This window comes from Patagioenas fasciata, chromosome 7 (genome assembly GCF_037038585.1).
Source record: "Patagioenas fasciata isolate bPatFas1 chromosome 7, bPatFas1.hap1, whole genome shotgun sequence".
Lineage (NCBI taxonomy): Eukaryota > Metazoa > Chordata > Aves > Columbiformes > Columbidae > Patagioenas > Patagioenas fasciata.
In genome coordinates this window covers 32,603,601-32,625,080 of record NC_092526.1, presented here as the reverse complement: position 1 = coordinate 32,625,080, position 21,480 = coordinate 32,603,601, and the positions used below count along the sequence as shown (strand labels likewise).

The following is a 21,480-nucleotide window of genomic DNA, read 5'->3' as shown; positions in this document are numbered from 1 at the left end:
GAAGGCTGGTTTGCTAGTAACTTGAGGGGGCATGAGAAAGCAGAGTCCTCTGAAAACCAGCAGAATCTTCTTATTATTCAGTTCTTACCTTTTTTTTTTTTGTGTGTGCCCTTCTATTGCATAATTGTCAGATTAGCTGTGCTAAGTGTAAAAGCTGCTAATCAGTAGTGTGAAGGTGTGACTAAAATTACGGTCATCCCACAAGCCTGCAGCTTAAACAAGGAGCAAGAATCAAATAATAGGAGCAAGTATAATAAACAGATCAAAGCAGTTATTTACCCTGAGTTAAGCTAGTAGGGAAAACGAATTCATGCTGGCTTTAAATAGATATAAAGGTTATTTAAGGTAAATTGGGCTATTGTAGCATATTCTGTCTGTTGCAAGAGACGAGCAGGCTATTGGTGGCTATAGTGAGTGTTTTCATGTCATCTTTGCCACAGAACTTCAGTGCAGGGATTATCCAAATTCCTGCCCAAAGGCTTTCAGCATCTCTTCAGCTGCCAGTTTATTGAGGAGTAATACCTGCTCGTATGCAGCCTCCAAAATATCAAAGATAAGTGGGTGATGTAGTGGGTAAAACACATTCCTTGTGGAGTTTTAAACACAGCAGGAGTAGACTTTAGACTTGGTAAGAAACTCACCACCTTCTTCAATGTTGTCATCCTGAAACTGAAGCTATCATTCCTGAATACTGAGAAACCTGTAAAAGGAAGGGGGTTTGCCTGTTTTCTCAGACAGTGAAAGCAAAACAGAAAAGAAAAAACAACCTCATATATTTTTCTGCTGCAGTCTCTTTACATATCTCTGTTATGGACATTTTTAAATGATATAGAAGAAGATAATGGCTAATCAGATCTTTTAAGTACAGTGTGGGAGTTTAAAAGGGAAACCACAAACTCTTTATCAATTCCAGTGAGCTCGTGCTCAGCACATTGGAAGAAGAGCTTTCTGCCCTGATTTTATTTTTTTTATTTTTTTTTTTTAATCATTACTCTGTAATGTTCTTGACAAGATTGTAAGAACCTTAGTATCTTCTTCAGTGCACCTGCAGTGTTTTCAGATGAAGTTTCCAGTTCAGGCACATGAAGTAAAGTTACAGACGTACAGCACATACGTGGCACACCTGCCTTCTGCTGCTCTCCCGATAGGACTGTAATGCTGGCAGTGATTTCAACCACTGAAGCAAGATTTACTAGTACACAACTGTAAGAGCTTTCTTCCTCCCTCTCTTATGAAGGATTAACATCAGAATCAGTTTTGCATGTGTGTGAGAATGCATGGGGTGAAGTGAGATGGTAAAGTGTAGAGTTTGTTATTTGTTTGTTTGGTTTTTTTAAATCAAATTAGTCTTTTTGATTAGTTTTACTTAGAGCACAAGTTTGCTTATTTCAGTTTAATGGAATAAGATTTTTCTCAGTGTTTGCTACTGCCCAAAGCTTGTGGATCTGATCCTTACTTGAATCAATTCTCTTTATATCACTCCAGCAATCCAAAACAGCTTTCAAAAAGGGATTTAAATTAATCTATAATGTAAGTAGAAGATTTGGTTTAAAGCAAAGACCTTAATATCTGTCCAAGTCTAATTGTTACGATCCGTTCTAAATACTCAAATGGATTGGACCTAGACTAAAAATAAGTGAAAAAACATGGAGACAGGTACCACAAAACCATGGTTATGGATCTAAATTTTGAGCAGAGCTCATCTTTTGTGAAGGATAAAACCTTAGAGGTTGAGAACTTTATGAAAATCAGGCTGCGTTGATCACCTCAAGCTGAGGCTGCAGAAGGAAAGAGCCTCAATTCGCTACTGCAGGCTTTGCTCCGTGCGCAGAAGAAATGGCCTGTGACTTTAGCAAGTGCCATGTGATGGTGGTGGGGACTATACCTACATAAACTGACACAGTTACTAAGAACGGGATAATGGGCTCTGTGCAACTTCCCATGTTTCTTGACTGCTCTCTCCCTTCAATTTCCCTTCCAGGTGAACGTCCCTTCCACTGTAACCAATGTGGTGCCTCTTTTACCCAGAAGGGGAACCTGCTGAGGCACATCAAGTTGCACTCTGGGGAGAAACCGTTCAAATGTCCCTTCTGCAGCTATGCCTGCCGACGGAGGGACGCCCTCACAGGACACCTCAGGACGCACTCTGGTGAGTCCACCTTGTCTTCTCTCGTTTTCCTCTTTGCCATTACCGTTTAAGTGGAGCAGGTTGTGAAAATAACTGTGTTCCTGGTGGCTCTGGATCTGTACCATCCTTCAGATAGTGCAGCTCTGAACTTTGGGAAAGCCTTGATGTGAATCAGAAAAGCTGCGGTTCAGCCACACCTCTCCTTTTGTGTAACTGAGCTCGTCTGTGGATGCTATGGTATTTCCCTTTGAACATCTCCTTGGGTGTATCCAGGCTTCACTGGCAGATTGTTTTGACACTCTCAGCCCCAAAGTGGCTGTGAAATTCCAAAGATTGCAAAAAATAACTGTGTGCTTTTGGAAGCCTGCTTTGCTTTTCATACCCACTACTGCATCTAATAAATGCCATGTGCTGGTGGAGTTCATACTTGTTCAAAAACCTCCTAATTGCTTTTTTGATTCAGTTATATCTTGCTGTGAAATTCTAATTCATGGCAACCACAACACTCACGCTAGAGCAGGTGGTGTCAGAGAGCCACTGGATTTGTCTTGCTACTTGATAGTATCATGTCTATATCAAGTCTACTTGATACCTTCTAAAGAAATAAGCGTCGCATGACGGCACGTTAGTAGTCACATTGGTAGCCCTGATGATCAGGATCAGATGTGTTTCTAGTCCCTGTGCACAACACCAAGGGGCTGCATTCTGCCCACTTACTCATTTTGTGTAGGACTGTTCTGGGAGATCTTAACTTGCTGCGTTTTTTATTTCCCAGGATATTCAACTTTTGTGTCCAGGCCATATATAGAAAACTGTGTTTTTCATTGTTGAATGAGCAGAGATAATTGGGCTGGTTACAAGTGACAGCATTAGAGATGAACTTTTTTGAGGTGTTAGCAAATGTGTGACTACTGAAACGCAGTGGTTGAAGTGCAGCCACAGACAGAAACTCTGCATGTGAAAACGGAATCATGGAGCTTTCTGACTCTTCATACGCGTTTTTTCTGCAGGGTCAGCCTCACTTCAGTAGAGGTGTCTGTTTTCTGAACATTAGGTTGGTCTTAGGATCCAGAGTTGCCTTGATGTTTCCAAGAATCGGAAAGGATAAGCTAGTAAGCTTCTCCAGATAGGCTTTGGGGCAGTCCTGCTCACAAAAAGCTTGAGCTTCCATGGCAGTGCAAGTGTGGGACTAGGTTGAGAGGGAATTACTTGAGAGTTGTCAGCCAAGAGGATTTGATCTGAAAGTCAGAAGGGGAAAATGTCTGTGCAACTGTGAGATGCAATTTTCACACATCTGACCATAGCTGTAGTTTCAAGTTGAAATTTAGTAAAAAAGAAAACACAATAAAAATATTCACGATAGGGAGTTGTGACATAAAATAGCCCACATTACAAAACACGAACATTGCGGTTGAAGATTGTTTTCATAATATGAATACAGATTTTGTTACCTAGATACAGTCATTGATAGTGATTGTTCATTCTTCCTGTGTGAAAAGTACATGGCTGGTGTTTCTGCTTTTTGCATGAGGATGAAATGTAAAGGTGTGGGATTTTCAGAAGGCACCTAAGCTGCTTAGGCACATGAGTTCCTCTGAAGCTCCTTCCCTGACTGTTCAGCAGTGCTCCATTTGTAATTTTACATTTTGTTTTCAACGGAGAAAATGTCACCCCGCCCAGTATCAGCCACAACAGTTTTCATCAGAGGGCCAACAGGAACAGACAAATGCTCCTGCAATACTCTCCAAGGCAATTATTTGAGTAGCACTTAGAGATGAAAAGTTCAAAACCTGTGATATTGCCCTAAAACCTGACACCCACCTACATGAAGGTGAAATGCCAATCTGAACACGAGCATGGAAGTTAAGGTGTCTTTCTGTCCCTGTCGCGTAGACAAGCGTGGTTGGCATGTGCATGCATACGTGAACCTGGTCATGGAGAAGATGAGTAGATGCTTCCTAGAGATTTTCATCAGTTTGCTATTGGTGTACTATGCAAGCACTTTCTGCTTTAATAAAACACACACTGATGTCTGGAAGTAGACCCTGAAGGTATAACAAATCTAGTAGACTTTGTAGAAGGTATTTTCAACCTAAATAATTCTAGTAATGTCTACATCTTCTATTTCTGTTCAGAAAAGAAGATATCAGATAAAATATAGAAAGAAGAGGTTGAAAACTGTTTTGAAATATTAGACTTCAATCCAGTTTCAACCCAGTATACTTAATGTCCAACTAGAAGTGAGTCTGAATATGTTTTTATATCTATAAGAGGAAAACTCTTTGTATCAGATCCTTAGCTGATACAGATTGGCATTACATCCCCTAGGCAAGGAAAGTACTGCTGGTTTGCACCAGCTGAGAATCTCGCACGTGATTTCATAACGCAAGACCAATTTCCTTTTTTTATGTTGTATGTCTGTTTCCTCTCTAAATAAGAGTGCTATTAATCAAAAAACCCGACTCTTTTTTCCTTCCCAAGAAGGTTTTACACTACTCATTTTTTACAGAAGGCAGAGTATGCAAGAAAGGGATTGAAGAATGGTTTTTATTTTTCTTTTTTCTCCCAACTAGTCTGATCTGTGAATTGGAAAGCATTTTGTTTGTGTCACCACTTAGTCAGTTACACCCTCTCACTACTGCCACTTAGTCAGTTTTTCCTGTGCTTACGGTAGGGTTTGCATACAGTAAGACAGGAAAGGTGAACAAGTAAGGAAATGTAATTGCAAACAGAAATTAGCAGAAGCATCTCAGAGATATTTGAAATAGCTGAAACTACTATTAACTTGGAAAAAAAAAAATTACAGTTTTTTTTTTGCTTTGAATTTTTTGTTCATGCTTTTTAATATTATTTTCCATTTATTTGAAAATGTTTCTAAGCATCACAATCCACATTTTGCCTCCACTTCTTGTGAAGAATAATGCTATATAAGTGTTCCCAGGGTGAGCGGTTAACAAAATATTAGTTTGCATCTGTAATGTTGCTGCTGTTTGACCCTAAATAATTAAGCACTTATCTTGCAGTGGTTTACTCCTGCGATTATTTACCTTTTACTGACATACGGAGTTCTGATGAACTTTGTCTCTATATTTTCCTCCCACATGCAGCTTTTTTGATTTCAGGAAAATAATGATGCCTTCAGGATATCAGTAGGATAATGCCTGGGGAGAGATTCATGCACAGAATTACACTAAGTGTGGGCATGAGCCTCGAGGTACTCACAGGACTTTCAGATGTTGTTTTCAGAATTAACTCCGTAGTTCCACAACACAGATAGTACAGGTGAGGTGCCTGAGTGGGCTGGAGGACATGAGCTTAAGGACAAGCTGTGGAAGGCTGGGGCAAAATTGGTAGCCCCTCCTGCAGGATGCACTTGATAAAATAGCAGGGATTTGCTTCACTTTCCTGCCTTTTGCTGCTTTTAAAGAGGAAAACAGCCAGGTAAAGCAAATCAATCTCCTGATGGCAGTCACAGAGTACCTGCTATCTCACCCTGAGACATGCCCATCTTCTCAGAATCACACAAGATGAAAGTGGATACAAACCAGATGAGATGAATTCTACTGTAGGCCATTAATAAACAGAAAACCAGAAGTTTTAAAGAAGACAGTTGATCTGACAGATCAACCTGATGGTTATAGCACCTAGACGTTGACCTGCATACTTGGAAATGTATGATGTGCAACCTGATGCTATTTCCCCCTGAAAAACCAGGCATCCTCAAATGGGCATGTAAAATCAGCAGTTATGTCTTGACATGAATTTCTTCTGTGTCTAAAACAGAGCCAAGTCAGCCCTCCCCTCATAATGCTATTGTAAACATCTATGCTTTGATAGTTCTTTGAAAAGTCAAGGCTGCAATGATGAGTAATCTGGAAGAGCTGATAGAAAACATTAGTGCATTAGTTTTCAGAGCAGGGCTTGGGCAGTAAGGGACAGGATTACTTGCTAAGGGGAAAACAAAACATAGAATAGGTTTTGATTAAGTGAGAACCACCCGTCCATCCTTTGCGCTAAGCAAGGATGGTACTGTGGGCAAATTATTTTGTGATTTTTGTGGTGAAAAGTGTGTCTTGTCATGCATACAGACCAACTAGCCATATGAAGCATTCTCAGGCAGTCTTAATTCTGGAATTTCCTGATTTTTCTCTATTTCTTGGCAACTTCTATCATGTTCCCTTACTGTGGGAGTATGTAAGTGTTATGCATATATGATAGCAGTTTTACTGTTTATTTCTTCCTAAAAAATGGGTAGTCAGATCATTATTTTTTTCCCGTCACAGAAGCTTTTTCTCACAATACGTTTTAAAATTTGCTTCCAAGCTACTGTTTTCCTGTTAAGAAAATGCTTTTTTCCCCTTTTCTGGTTTTAACAAATATTTGCTTTTTCCTCCCCCCTCTTCTTCCTCCATTACTGCTGCACATTGTTGCTGCCCAGCTCTTCAATAGCACTGAACTAATGGTATCATTTTATTTGCAAAAGAAAAGCACTGAAGCATTTGTTTTGAAAAGAAAGGCTTAGGCAAAAACTCCCGAAAGTACAATCTTAGTAAACTATGAACAGTGTGCAAGATAAAAGGCATGCATAATTAAAAAGAAAAATGCCCCCTTCATGGAAATGTAGTTTAGTAATTCCTTCTATGTTTCTTGGTTTGCAAGTTTATCTTTCTCGTTTCTTTTTCTCCATGAAGACTTTATTCTCAGCTCCTCCTGGCTGGCAGTGAGCCCTTCAAGGTGTCCTGCATGCCTGCAGTTGCATGGCTGTTGTTGGCAGAGCTGACGAGTGATACCTCTGTGTGCCGCTGTGCTCAGAGGGAGGAGGAACCCAATTCCTAATTCTGTCAATGTGCTCGACTCCATACATGTTTGGGAGAGTCATCCCACCTGTGAGTGTCTCAGTCCAGCTGAAAAATAGAATGAACAAGCACAGTACTGAAAAACACAATGCTGGGCGTCAAGTCCTGCCTGTCAAAAGCCGGTAAGAATTATTGAAACAATGGTAAGGATGGTTATTAAGAATAATGAAGAGTCAGTGTTTCAAACTGCTTTTTTCATCTTGAAGAGACTTTTACCACTATTAATATCTCCGCTTTTAAAAGGCCCAGGATCCACTCTGTAGCTGTGTTTTTGAGGATGGGAACATCATAATTAGCAGGATCCTGGGACCTGTAATTCTTATTACACTCTGAGCCGGATTGACCCAAACACATTGTGAATGGGGGAAAAAAAAATGTGAACAAGTAGGATATTATCTGCGAAAAATGAAGTGAGCATGTGAAGAGGTGAGGGGATATTTCACATACAAATCCCAGTTCTGCAAATAGGTTAGCAAACAGCATCTTCCCCCAGTTGTGATGAGCTGGTAGGCATTTATTTGGTTGATCTGATATCTAGAGCTCTATTTAATCACGCAGGGCTTCTCTTCCTCTCAGGTTTTCGTATGCTGTTTCAGTTAAACTCAGTGGAATTAAGCTCGTCACAAAATCATTTTGTGTTTTTCTTATCAGACTTCAGGTTCCCAAACTGTTATTAGCATGTACACAATACTGCAGGAGCTCTGCTTTCTCATTAATGCTTCTAGTACCTAGAGACCTTCACTCTGTGTTGTAGAGTCTGGGTTTCATATTGCTTGCGTGTGCATTTTTTTGGAATATAAGATCAAAACGTGTACAAGGGTAGGAGTTTGGTATGCCAGGTCTTTCATCCCCTAGGCATCTTCATTTCACGTTTAATCGTCTGTAGAGCCAACTTGTATCCAATACTTTGCTAAAGCTGCATCTAAACCTGATGCTTGAAGTGGTGGAGTCCTCTTCACCTCCAGAGCACTCCTGTGACAAGTATTAGTATCAACTATATGAAAATATCTTTTATGTGCTCAGAATTATCTCAGTATACAAGGTTGGTCATGTTAAACCTTTTCTACAGAGCATAATTATGACTGAGAATCCATTTTTTATTTAAAGATGCTGTAAAATCATGATCTTTCCAGGAAAAAAAAAAAAAGTACATTTGGGCTTTGTTTTCTGGGGGAACTTGTGTAAAGATATGGTTCTACCCAAAGCAAGAAGAGTTGACTCTTTTCTAGTTGGACTTTTAAAAGTCTTGAAATTCCATAAAGATTCCCTCTTATCTGCAGTGCTATGGACCAGCCTTTGACATTTCAACTCAGGAGGTCTGTTTCCAAGAGATAAGACAGAGAAACAGGAGAAGTGTTGCTGGTGAACCAAGGTAGATGTCTTGTGTACCAGCATCATGAATCTCACTTTCCTAGGACTGAGTGTCAGCTTTTTTTCCTTTCCCCCCACCAGCTCTGTCCTGGGGTGTGTGATTGCGATAACAGGAACAGATGCCGTGTGGCTCCCTGCTTCTCGTGGTGCCCCAGCGTAAGCAGGAGGTGGCTTGTTCCTTTAGTGCTTGGTGGCTGCCTGTAAATTGGCCGAATAGAGAAAGGCTCACCCACTCTGCCAATAATGTGAGGCACCAACACCATGGGGGTATCTTTGTTCTAAATATCAGTTCACAGCAAGATTGGTAAGTGCTAAGATTTATTGTGCTATCTGTAAGGCAAGTCTCGTGCCTCCTTCTTGTATCTCTCCATGGAATATGGCATTGCTATGACTCTGCTGCTTACAGGTCCACCAGCAAGTTCTCTGTACTTCAGCAGAGAGGAGGGAGAGAGCAGGTCTGGAGGGAGCTTGCATCATCTCCTCCTTTCCATGGACAGCCAAGTATCCTTTCCTTAATGAGTCAAAGTGGTAGAATTGTGTGTTTGGTGTCAGGTTAAGTCTTTGGACCCTTAGCAAGGAAGAGTTTTATGTTAAAGCAGGAAGGGCCTGCACCCCAAAGGGGGAAGAATACTAATGCCCCAACACTGGAGCTTTACCACGAGGGAGAGTTTCCCCAGGATGGATTTTAGTTCTGCAGTGCAACAAGGTGCTCACAAGGAGGGGACAGGGTGTTCTTTGCCCCTTTCTTCAGGCCTCCTGAACCTGCTTTCACCCATGCAGAAGGTCAGATAGCACCGCAGTGCTTAGGGGTAACAAGTTCCTTGTTTAGACAGCATCATTGTGGTGTAACATTCGCGTGGGATCATCCCTCATTAATTTCAACCAGTTCCTTTCTTCCTGATGGAATGCCTGTGCCAAGATGGAAGTTTCTCCTTGGGCCAGGAATGCTGATGTCCAGTTTACTGCATGTTTTCTGTCTCCACCCCATGTTAGCAATTCACATCCTGGCATCATCAGCCAGACTCTGTCCCTCTCTGTGTTGCCTCAGGCCATATACAACCGGAATGAAGCGCCTGGTTCTGCCCTACTGGGCTGCTATTTGGAGAGAAAACAGATACTTCTCCACTGCTGGGTGATGCCAGTTCTTTTTCCTTTCTTTTTCTTCTGGGCTCTTATTCTGCCACAGTGCTACATGTGGGATTTCACTGGCATCAAAAAAACAGATGAATGTGATAAGACTTCTGTGTCTAGAGCAGCAGTCCTTTTAAGCAGGATGCCTAACCTGTTTTTGAAACATCCAGAGAGACTGTTTCTATTGCCTCCCTAGGGAGACAATTCCACTTCCCAGCTGCTTTTTATAGCTGTGACTCTTATCCTGATATTTCACCTAAACTAGCCTTTCTTTTGCTGCAGACTATTGCTCTTCTTAACACTATCTTCTGTGACTCTGAGTTATTCCTGTGCTCAGTTTACACTGTGACAGTACATAGTCATATGTCTGGCATTGATTCTGTTCTAGTCTGTCTTTATTTTCCAATTCTCTCATGTCTCTTTTTTTTTACTACTAATTTTGAATTTTTTGCTTCTCCTATTCACTTATTTATGAGGGACCTAAATTCTTAAATTCATAAAATGGTTTGGATTGGAAGGGACCTTAAAGATCATGTAGTTCTACCTGCCCTGCCATGGACAGGGACACCTTCCACTAGACCAGGTTTCTCACAGCCATGTCCCACCTGGCATCGAACACTTCCAGGGATGAGGCATTCACAACTCATCTGGACAGCCTATTCCAGAGTCTCACCACTCTCATGGTGAAGAATTTCTCCAGTACATCCAGTACAGATGCAGATCCCTTAGCCTCATCTTTGCCTCAGTTGCCTGTCAGTGAAATCAAAATAGAGAGCACTTACCAACCTGTCGTGATGATGAAAGGGCACGATGCACAAATGACTGCAAGCCACACATATTTCTGCAATGAAGGTCATGTAAGTACGTTGCAGAATATTCTGTTGCTGCTGGCACCCCTGCTGCATAGCATTGCATGTTATCTCCTTAGTTTTACTTAGCCTTTGTGCAATAGTGAAATGAGATAATTACAAAGTGGAAGGAATAATAACTTTGTATTGTTACCATAACCACTAAGGTATTATACCCTGATACCAGTGTGATTATCTTTGACACAATAGTAAGGTGATTATTAATAATGCTAAAGCACTTACTACTTAGCCTGCAATTTTTGCATCTTGTTTCCTTTACGAACCCTATCTATTTCATCAGCCCAAAGCCTGTGTGAAATGAGTGTGTGTTGTTCCCTCATTGTTGTCTGTTTTTCAGTGAAGGGAAAATGAAATAGGATAAAAACCCTATGAGAGCCAATTTGTAAATTCAGGTACCTTCATGTGAATTACTTGTCTTTCTGCACCAGAACTACTATGGACAGTCTGGCAGGTGAGGGTGTAGTAGCTTCGGTTTTTAAAGATATGTAGTACCTTTCCTCCTTTAAGTTCAAGCTGTAGAGGCCTCTTTTGGCCTTGTTTTACTTGTCATCAAGTATTGCTTCACAAATCCAATATTTTTATGCTCGGATTGGCATATGGACAAACAAAACCAGAATTTGAGGTGCAGCTGTAAACAGGCGTTGCACAGCGAGGCTCCAGACCGCCTTTGAGAGCTGGGTGTCTCATTGCATTAGAATAGGCCTGAGGGACATGGTGCAGTGTACTAAGAGTTGTCCAGATGTAGAATCAACCTTCTGAGGTAGCTGCAGTGGTTTTTGCAGAGCAGAGGTCCAAGTGGTGACTGAGAGCTTTCTCGTACACTTGAGATGAAAACACGGTTTTGACTTGACAAAGCCGTGTCTCAGCAAAACCAAGACCACTTCTTGCACTTAGTCTGATTGAGTAGCAAAATACCACAGCAGCTCTAAGGAAGGAAAAAGTTTGACTGTTTTTTCCCCTCCTAAGAAAATCATTTACAAGGGCAAAAAGCTTTTGCATATTGTCTCTGAGGGAAGGAGATCCAGCATTTGGAGCTGGCCTTTGTCAGTTCGTGAAGGAGTTTGTGAAACCTTTCAGCTTGAGAACATTTGAGCTTGGAATCAAATGGTTTGAGGCCATCTTTCATTGCTATCTCAGAGCTGTTTTATGGGACAGTGCGAAATGGAGTACCACCATTGACATTTTTGATAATATATGAGTGGTTTAAGGTGAAAGAGAGGTATTTTTGCCATCTGCAAAGGAAGCCAAGAGAAACCAAAGGGAAAAAAAAATAACCCAGTTAAGACCACACCATAGAAGAGCTTCAGAAAACTGCTACTGATACATTCTCCTGAGCTCTCAGCAACCTGTAATTATAAATTGGCTTACAGGTAAGATATTGATGGATATCACTCAAGAAGGAAAATGAGAATGTCTAGAGTTTTTTTTACAGTGAACCTGTACTGAACTCTGTGTGACTCTCCTCCTATTTATAACCCTGTGTGAAGTTCAAGGAAACTTGTCCTGGAGGTTTCCCATGAGAGGGAACTGTGTTTTTACCTGACTAAAGCTCTCTGGATATTTTCCCATTTTTTATTTGATCTAAGTGTGAACTTTCTCCACCCTCTGCCCCTCCTTTCTTTCTGGAGTGGTTAGAGAGGCTGATTACAGCCAGGATTACACAAGAGATGCCAGTTGCACACATGTTTTGCATAACTGTGCTGTGTTGATTTCAGACAGGGTGCCCCAAGTTCCCTCCGTGCCTTGCAACAGAGAGTCAAGATCTCTATCTTCATTCCTGAAACTGGAGAAATGCTGGTGAGGCCCTGCTTATTGAAACGTTGACAAAGACCACCTGGCTGGGACGCTCCCCAGCCATGCAGTTATCCGCACGCTCAAAGCACTCGCTTTCAGAAAAGCCTCTGCTTAAAGGTTGTTTGGGCTTTTTGCATTAAATATGAGTTGCTCTGCCCCTGTGGGAAGCGTTGCAAGTAATCGATGGGGCAGCATAACCAAGTAGGATTTTCATTGTTGGGATGCTACTCCTGCCTGGAGAGCCAGCTGCTCTGTATTAAGGATGGGGGAACGTCCTTTGCCCCCAGTCAGACAGGTGTGAATGCTGTCATGTACTCTGAGATGCTCAAGAGCCTGTGGTAAGGATCCTGACCAGAAGATTAAGACAAGCTCATCCCAGTCCTGATTCTGGGACCAGTTCACCATGGCTCTTATCTTCAAAACCACTGAGGTCTGTTTGATTTCAGCAAGAATTAGGGGCCTGGGTCTCAGCCCATGCTTCAGTTGCTTTTGCTGGGAAATAAGATACTTTCTTGCGCCTGCCTCTTTTCAGTTTGGAGTGAAAGCCTGGGACAGCAGAGAGCCTCCTCACAGCCCAATGGGACCAGGGCTGCTCTGAGCTGCCTGTGGTGCAGTACTGAGTCACGGGATAGAGCTGGTCTCACAAGCAGGCAGAGTCCAGACTGAAAGGCTTCAGGCTCTTCCTAGAAAATATCTCACATGCAAAGGATACACTGCTGAGAATCTGATGATGACATTTTTATATAGAAAAATGACATGGGCCATAGACTCTCTCTCACTTGGATACCCTTCGTGTGCATGCATTTTGCTCGTCTCCTTGGAGACAGTGGCTTGTCTGAGAGCAGCTAGCCTTGGCTAGGAAAGGCCTGACATTTCTGGTTTGTGGGATGAAGCTGTGCTGCTGAATTTTCCAACAACCACAGAGGCATGATTTGATAAGAGCATAAGCAATTTTGTACAAGGTTATCGTGTGAGCATCTTTCTCTAATACCTCTCCAGGGACACCACTGGAATCCCTGGTGTGAAAGACAGATTTGAAGATCCTTGAGGAGAGCCTAGCAATCCCCGTCCTTCAGATATCAGAAGCGTTTGTGAAATTTCTCCCTTCCCTTTCCTTCTGCTGAAGAGCTGAGTCAGCTGGACTGGCATGTCTGGAACTCTGTGGCACCGCGAGCAGGCAGTCTGCCAGCTGCATTACACACCGCATCCAAAGGAACACGTCACTCCTCTCTCTCTTTCTTTTTTTTTTTTTCCTTTGCAATCTCCACCCTCTCCCTTTTATTTTTCCTTGTTGATCCGTGTAGGTGAGTCAGAGAAACCTGCTCATCCACAACTTGTTCCTTCTTGCCAAATCCTGGAGCAGCACTCCCAGTTCTTGTTAGGTGTCAGGAGTAGGTTATGAAAACAAAATCTGATACAAGCAGCATACTCGGTATAGAGCGTGTACAGTAAATGAAAATTAAATGCACAGTAAACGTGCCGCTTACAATGTGTTTCTAATAGGGTGATGTCTTTTGTAGGAGGGCACTTTATTCTGTGATTCATATATAACGTTAGTTTTCTTCCTATGAAAAATCAGGATGGAACAGGGAAATTATTTAAGGCATAAGTAAGAGCATATTTAGGGAGAAAAGCCATCTTAACTCCACTGGATTTTAAACCAAATTAAGAGTGGAAAATTTCCAGTAGGGAAATAAGTAGTTCCTGAAAGTGTTTTTGAACAAAATGACTGAGCTTTTGATGTCAATTGTAATTGCACTAATCTGAAGAAACTTCATTTATATTGGCACAATTCTTCAGAGTGTACACTATTGATGTGTTTCTAAGCCTAGAAATTAAAAAAATCATGGATCTGGATTACCCAGATTGTAGACACTTAAAATGAGAGTGAAAGATGATAAATTTGCCTTCTTATTTACCTTATGATATTTATTTCATGAATGTGGAGGGAATGAGGAAACATGCAAGCCAGCTTTTCTCCTTGATCAACTGAGTCCAGGAGCTGGAAGCTGAAGGAAAACACAGTATCAGATCTGACATAGGGTGGAACTCTAGGTGCTGGTAAGGCTGTAGGATCAGGTGTGTCTCAACATCCATAGCTACGTTTCCATAAAGCAGCATCAAAGGATTGATTTTTGACATGTTTTGTTGGAATGAAGCTACTCAGCTTCAAAAAAATACATCATCCACCAGGAAAAGTGCTTTGTTTGACTTTTACACGCCACAGTAAAATGTCCACGTTAGCTATATTGTGAAAAATTTATCCATTATGTTCATATCATTAGTCTTCAATGAGCAATGAGTTTGTCGCAAGGGCTAATGATGATCCAAGTTCAGGAGGCTGCAAGTGCAGTTTTGGTTGAGATGCATGAGATTTCTGCTTTGATCAGCATGAAGTCTGGGACGAATTTGACCTGGCTGATGTACAGTCCCTGGAATGGGATCGCACCGTTGGTGAAGAGAAGGGAAAAGGCCGTTTGGTGTCAGATAATATATAACTCATAGTGAGAAACAGTCATTTCTCAGGGAGTTCAAGTCCAAGACAAGAAGGCTGCAAGGTTTGCTGCCCGACCACCTTCTGCAGAGTATGAACCTAAAATACAGACAAAAAGGGACTTGTCAAAGGCATCAGTGTCACAGATGGGAATGAACCCAGGGGTCTTATGTCCCCATCCACTGAGTCAGTTACAAGACCTTCCACACAGAAAGAGGAAAAAAAAAAGTAGAAAACTTTAAAAGTAAGAAAATGAAAGATCTTTTCTTCTCTCAAGTATTAAGAAATGAGAAGTTTTACACCCTTTCGCTCTTGATTCAGACTTCACAGAGAAATCACCTGTTTTAAATAGCCTAGTGGAGGCTGCAGTGTGAATTTTGTTTGGTTTTTTTTTCCATCGAGGAAAGCAGTTCACCATATTCAGGGTTTCCTAAATTCCCCTCTTTTTACAGGAAACCTTTTGAAAGTGCTTCTGGACACTTAGAGAGCTCTGTTTTGTGTTCTCCAGCTTTTTCTGTCTTTACTTGCAACCCAGGCAGTTGCTTTTTCTTTCCTTCTTCTCTTTTTCTTCCTTTTGGATTAATTTCACACCCATATTTAATTTCCTTTTGTTTTTGTCTGCCTCCCTTTCAGCCATGATAACAGTTTCTGAATCTATCCAGGCCTTGTAGTGCAAAACTAATTGCACCAAAAAAGAAACATCCTAAAACCCCAAATATTTCCTTTCTCCCTCCCTTTCTCCCTCCCTCCCTTCTTGTTCGTTCCACGGGGCAGACCTAAAAACTCATAGGTTTTAGGAAGTGCTCTGGAACTGTAGTTACTTATTTTTTGTGTTACCAAAAAAAGACCCCAAAAAACAACCAAACCACCAACTAGGAAAGACATTGAAGCTAACAGGGATTGCTGAATTTTATTACCCAGAAAGGATTAACATAGCTTTGATGTCAGACATAGACACTTGGTGTTGAGGTTTGAGCTAGAACAGAAGCTGCCCAATATCCCAGAGTCATGTCTCAGAGAGTTAAAGGATCCCATCATCCTTTAAAAGATATCTTTACTGTTAATTTTTTCTGTGCTAGGAATTGTTTTCATAAAACAAAATTATCCTGGCTTCCTGCCAGGTACTATGACTGACTTTGCATATGGAGCACTGAGCACCACGAGTGTTGGTAATGAGCGTGGCAGGGAAGGGAGGTGTCTTCCCAGCCCTGGTGGCAGCACATTCGTTTGCCTTGGTGAAGCTGAGTAAATGCGATGGGAGCTGGGATGAGCTTTTGGGAGTAGGGAGCAGCCCCAAAAAGTCTCTTCCTGGAGGAGCCTTTAGCATGAGGTTTTCCCAAGTACACAGCACAGCGTGGCTCAGCGCTGTCTGCTCGAGAAGAGTCCCACCCTGATTTCAAGCTCCTCTGTAAGATTGCTGGTAAATATATGTTGTGAGGCGTGTTGGCAGAGAGCAACAGGAGCAGATAGGAAAACTGCCTAAGTAAAAGGAGTCAGTCAGCTCTTTTTCTGTTTGACCTTATTTGACATCTGTGCAAGAGATGACAAAACCACATGCTTGAGCAGCAGATCTTTACGAGGGTAACACAAAGGCATGGGCCACATGGGTTCTGGGGCAGTAAGGGAACTATGAATAAAAATTGTCATGTCCCAAAGGGGCCCATTAGTTTCACAGCCTGACCTGCTTTGGGAAGCAAGGTTCCCTTTACTGCTGGCCTTGATCAAAATAAGCAAAAACTCCCAACTTCAGTGATTAGGAAAAGAAGAGGAGCTGTCAATATTATTCCTCCTGTGTCACTATTATCTTCATGACAGCTTGCTGTTAATAGTCTGTTTCCAAAACTTTGTTTCTGACAGTGACAAGAAAAGGGAAAACTTACGTAAAGGGAAACTGGAGCGTGTTCCTGCTGTCTCCTAATATATGACATAAAATTGAGAGATGCCAGGTGCTAAAAGAAATACATGTAGGTGGAACAGTGGACTCGTTGTCACAGGATGGGAAGAAATGAGCTAGAGTTAAGGGCTTGGTCAGTGGTTTTATGCAGAAGAAAACTATCTAGTGCTATAGTGGCAGCTAAATGTCGTATATTCTGTCTCTCTTTGTTTATGTAGTATAAAATAATTGGTGATGCTATATTTGGCATTACTTGCTTCAAATGACACATTGATTCTATTGGCTCTTCAATGCTTAAGGGTTCTGCAAGATAGCCAGGGGGACTGCACTTGGAACAAATGTAGAGCAGCTGATGTAAATTGACTTCAGGGTATTACTTCCATTGATACTACCTATGAATGTGGCCCAACACCTACACTTGTTTTACCCAAAGGGGGGACAAAAAAAAACCCAAAACCAACCAAAGCACTTCTCAAGGGAGTGTTTGTCCAGCAGCATTCCTGATCTGCACCGAGGGACCCACACCCTGTGCTATGTGTGTGAGCAGCCAGAGCTCAGCTCGTGGTGACGTGTGGCTCTCCAGTCACCTCCTCACATTCCTGCTGAGCTGTGGCACCAACGGGGAGCAGACAGGACAGGGCAGAGAACAACAGCCTGACCTGAACTTGTTTTCATTTTTCCTACTCACCCTGTTGTTGGAGCTGAGTTAAAATGAAGCCTATGAGCGTATTTTGGAAGGCTTGTCATGTGAACCGATTAATGATCCACTTATCAAGTCAACTTTAATATAAAGGTAAAGGTCTGAAGTGAAGTGGAAAGTACAGAGCTGGTACATACAGTTAAGGTTTAACCTCCGTCTTAAGCCGGTTCCCACCCACATGCAGACAGCACGGAGGCATTGCAGGGAGGAGACTCTGTTCTGGAGTCACCTCTTGTATTCATTGCAGAGCCTCTCCCCCTTTAAAAATCAGTTGCGGTAAACCTGGCTGCCTTCAAGTGATTTTGAAGCTAACTAGGTGATAAAATACCCAATTATTTTGTGGACTTCCTGGTTTTTGTTAGTTTATTTCACCACCAGAGTGCTATTTAAACAGAGTCCCTTTTTAATAGTATTTAACCATTTCAGAGTTGGTGTAAAATTCTTGGGAATCCCACCAGTGCCTGGAGGACCGGGCCACGTCATGGGTGTGGGACAGGGACAGCACTCTCAGCTTGGGGACCTCGCAGCACAAGTGCAGAACATTTGCACTTCAGATTTTCAGGGATATCTGTGGGGATCTGAGAGCTCTGTTGCCATTAATATAAACTGAAAAACGAGTGTCAAGTGCCATTTGAAGCTCTCATGTTGGAGGAAATAAGAGTAAGCCAAGAGAAAAATGTATGAGAGCTTCTATCTGTTGCAATACATATTTCTTGGGACACAGAACTGGAGCAAGTATCCATGGATTTCATCTTTTTCAGAACTAAATACAACATTAGTGTCCTTATCTGTGTTTTCCATGATTTACTACATAATTTATTTGCATGGTTTCACATAGATACATACATTTTTTCTTCATTTTGCATGCATGCCTAGATACAACATACAAACCTACAAAGTGATCTGTTTGTCTTCTATGCTGCAATGGAAGAAAATGGGGTGTAAGATTCTTGCTTTTCTGTTTTTAATTAATAGATGCTGCGAGACTGGCAGGAGTCCTTCAAGTATCTGGACAGTCAGGGTGATTTCAGTAATTCTGTGGCTGTGCCAATGAAACAGGAGTTTGTTTGTTTGTATGTTAAACTTCTGGCACAAAAATGCCACCTACTTATTTATAACCCTTGTGGCAGATTGTAACATTGTTTTCTCTGTAAAATGCTGCAGATTAGTTAATAAATAAAAACAATCTGATGAATCAGATTAAATAACAGAACCACCAGTAGCTGCAGATTGAATTGTAACTACTGAAGTAATAAAAGGCTACAGGCAGAAACATCTTGAAGGTACAAATAAGGACCACAACCCTTGGGTGTTGTACACAAGCACTAATGTTTACTGATTTACACTAAATTCTGGCTTTGTGCTTTATACATAGAGAAACTATAGATGCTTAAAAGTTTCTCCTAACTAGTGTATTGACTTATTCTCCATATGTGCATGTTGTCCTGGATCCATTCTAGCCAAAACGTAGCATGGATGATGCATTTAGAGTTTATATCTAATCTGATGTTTAATACTGTTTGCCACAGAAGATCAAGAGAGGATTTGAACACCAGTACAGTATTTCACCACTAGCTGCTTATTTTACAATACTGTAAACAACTGGCAGGTAGATGCAGGTGTCAAGCTGCTGATTTGTGCCCTGGAGATATTTATAGGAAAGAAGGTATGTCTAGAAAACAAAAGGTGTGTAGGCGCAATGTTTTGCCCTTGTTTTACTGCGTGCTGATGTACTTAAGTACCTGGTGGTGTTTCACTGCTAGCTGCACAGGACTACTGTAATGGTACGTGGTAGTTGTCAACAGAAATAGCTTATCATTGACTGCCACTGTGCGAAAAGTCAGGACAAGCTGTTATTAATTTGCTGGGAGGCTCACAAAATGTTGAACAGCCCCGTATATTTCAATAGGCAATTGATAATAATCTTTACTAAGAGGCATAGGGCCACGAGATCATGAAGTGAGTCAAATGCTTAATGGCATGTGTGTAGGCTTCTCCTGTTGTAATGCTGCATTTTGGATTTTGAACCTTTTGGGGTGTCCAGAAGCCTCTTTAAGCACATATCTAGCTGTATGGTCTCTACTGTGTGATCTAATCAACCTGTTCTATACCACATGATCTCACAAACCCTAAAACTTGGCCCAAAAATATGATAGTCTAAAAAGTTCTTGTAGAAGGGAGACATCAGAACTCCATGAGTTCTGGAAATCTGAGTCCCATTAAATGTACCCCAGGTATTGCTGTCTCCGCTTGCACTGGCAAGCATTAAAAAATTGAGGCAAAGTTTTCATAATGTGATTAGAGATTTAGTTCTTTCCGAAAACCAGACTGCTTTATGATGTCACAGTTTGGATGCTCAGAAGCGGAGGTACTTAACACTGCGTGTCACAGGTCTGTGTGTTTGTGTGGAGCCTGGAGCCTTATCTTAGATGTTTGCATGTTATGACTTCTGCATGCAGGTTGTCTTGGATGGTCTTAGGTTAGCTGTGGGACTCACTGCTATTCCTGAGCTTCAGTATATACTGCTTTGTGTGTGTGTGTAATCTCTCAGAAGAAATAAAAAAAGGTAACAAATCAAAGAACCCTCATAAATTTCAGTGAACACTTTTACAGTCGTTAAGCAGGGCAGCGAGATAGCACATCAGAGTGGGAGGCAGTTTCCTTTGCAAAGCTACATGCTGCTTAGGGCCAGCATGGGCTTAGGTCTTCACTTTTTTTTTTATGTGATTAATTCATACAGAGGTCTGTTATTCACATAAATATTTTGGTGCTTGAAGCTTTGAGCTAGGCAGCTCTAGAAAAGCCCAAGTGCGCTCTTTAATTACAGTAGTGAACCAGAGGAACCGTGTGTTGCCTCTCTGCAGCCTCAGCCATCCTGCCGAAACCTCAGCGCTGCCTCAGCCCTCCCTGGCTCTGACAATTGCTTCCTCGGCCTGGGGAACCTGGAGGTGGGAAGGATCACAGCAGCTGTTATATCCGCCTTTTTGTGACTAGTGCATGCTCTCTTTTTTTCCTTTTTGTCCTGTGTGGTGTTAAATGTCACCAAGCTCAGGGACATTTTACATTTCCCTGGGCTGACTGTTTCACAGCCTGAAAGGACACTGTACCTGCAAATTGACTTATGTGCTACCTATATTTTTTTTACTGGTTAGGTTTTTTTATTCCCGCTTGATCCTCTGCTCGGTGCCATCCTAAATATCTCTTCCACTCTTTAATGTTCACTCCCATATCTAATAAAATCACAGTGTGTTATTAAGTCCTTAATTTCTCAGTAGAGATATGGGCTGTATTTTTCTGCGTCTACCCTGCTTGTGTGAGCTTCACCAAATTAGCCTCTGTGCCTCTTGCAAAGTGCGTGAATTCATTTACATGCTGTGAAGAAGGGAATTATTACCTTAATCATATATATGAATAATTGAAGCACAGGAAATCAGAATAACTTGCCTGCAGTCACAAAATTTGTAGCATAACTAAGAGTTGAACCCTATGCTCCTTAGTTCCAACCCAGTGCCTTAATCATATTTCCTACCTCTGTGTTAAAACTGATCTTAGTGTGATAAGTCCCATTCAAGGCGAAGGGCTGTTCTGTGGTAGGCACTGTGTAACTGCAGAACTGCTCCCCTCTCCCAGTCAGCTTCCAGTTTTAGGGATGAAAGAAGAAATAATGAATTGAAACTGTTTATAATAATGACAGACAATTCTGAAGCCTTACTGATAGGTGTAAACATCAGACCAAGAGAACATTATAACTTCTTCAGTGCTGCTTCAGAAAGCTTCAAGGGGAGAGAGCCGGGGTATCCTCTAGCTCTGGGATTCTAGGGGCCAAGTGGGAGATCAGATTTTACAGAAATAAATCATGCTTGGTGTGCTGCTATCAGAGGGACTTGCTCAGACTGGAAGTAGCTATGTCAGATGGCCACTTAGTTCAGAAATCTTGGCTGGCTCCCCTTCCAAGGCCCTGATGGGCAAAAATAATAAAAGCATGCTACAAAGCTCATTGCAAAGTCTCTAGTCCTTGGATTGGGCTGCCATATGTCACACAGCCATAGTAATGCCCTATCCTGTATGAGCTGGTGACGTTAGTAGTTGAGCTGTCACAGGGGCTCAGGACACTTGCAGGTGAGTGGGAAGGGGTTCTGTGCTGCTGCAGAGGGGAATGTGGTACCCAAAACAGGGAAACATGTGAGTAGTTAATCCTGACTGCTGAAACTGGTGTGCGTTTTGTCACTGGTCTTAATGGAAA

General features: G+C 41.8%; 1 protein-coding gene across 7 annotated transcripts in view; it reads left to right on the top strand.

Annotated features, from left to right (window-relative positions):
- IKZF2 (IKAROS family zinc finger 2) overlaps positions 1–21,480 on the top strand; it is a 117,089-nt gene that overhangs the window by 68,681 nt on the left and 26,928 nt on the right. For all 7 annotated transcript variants that reach the window (XM_071811278.1, XM_065841009.2, XM_071811279.1 and 4 more), the window contains one exon: positions 1,982–2,149. In XM_071811278.1, coding sequence (XP_071667379.1) covers positions 1,982–2,149 — 168 coding nt within the window. The remainder of the gene's footprint in view (positions 1–1,981; positions 2,150–21,480) is intronic.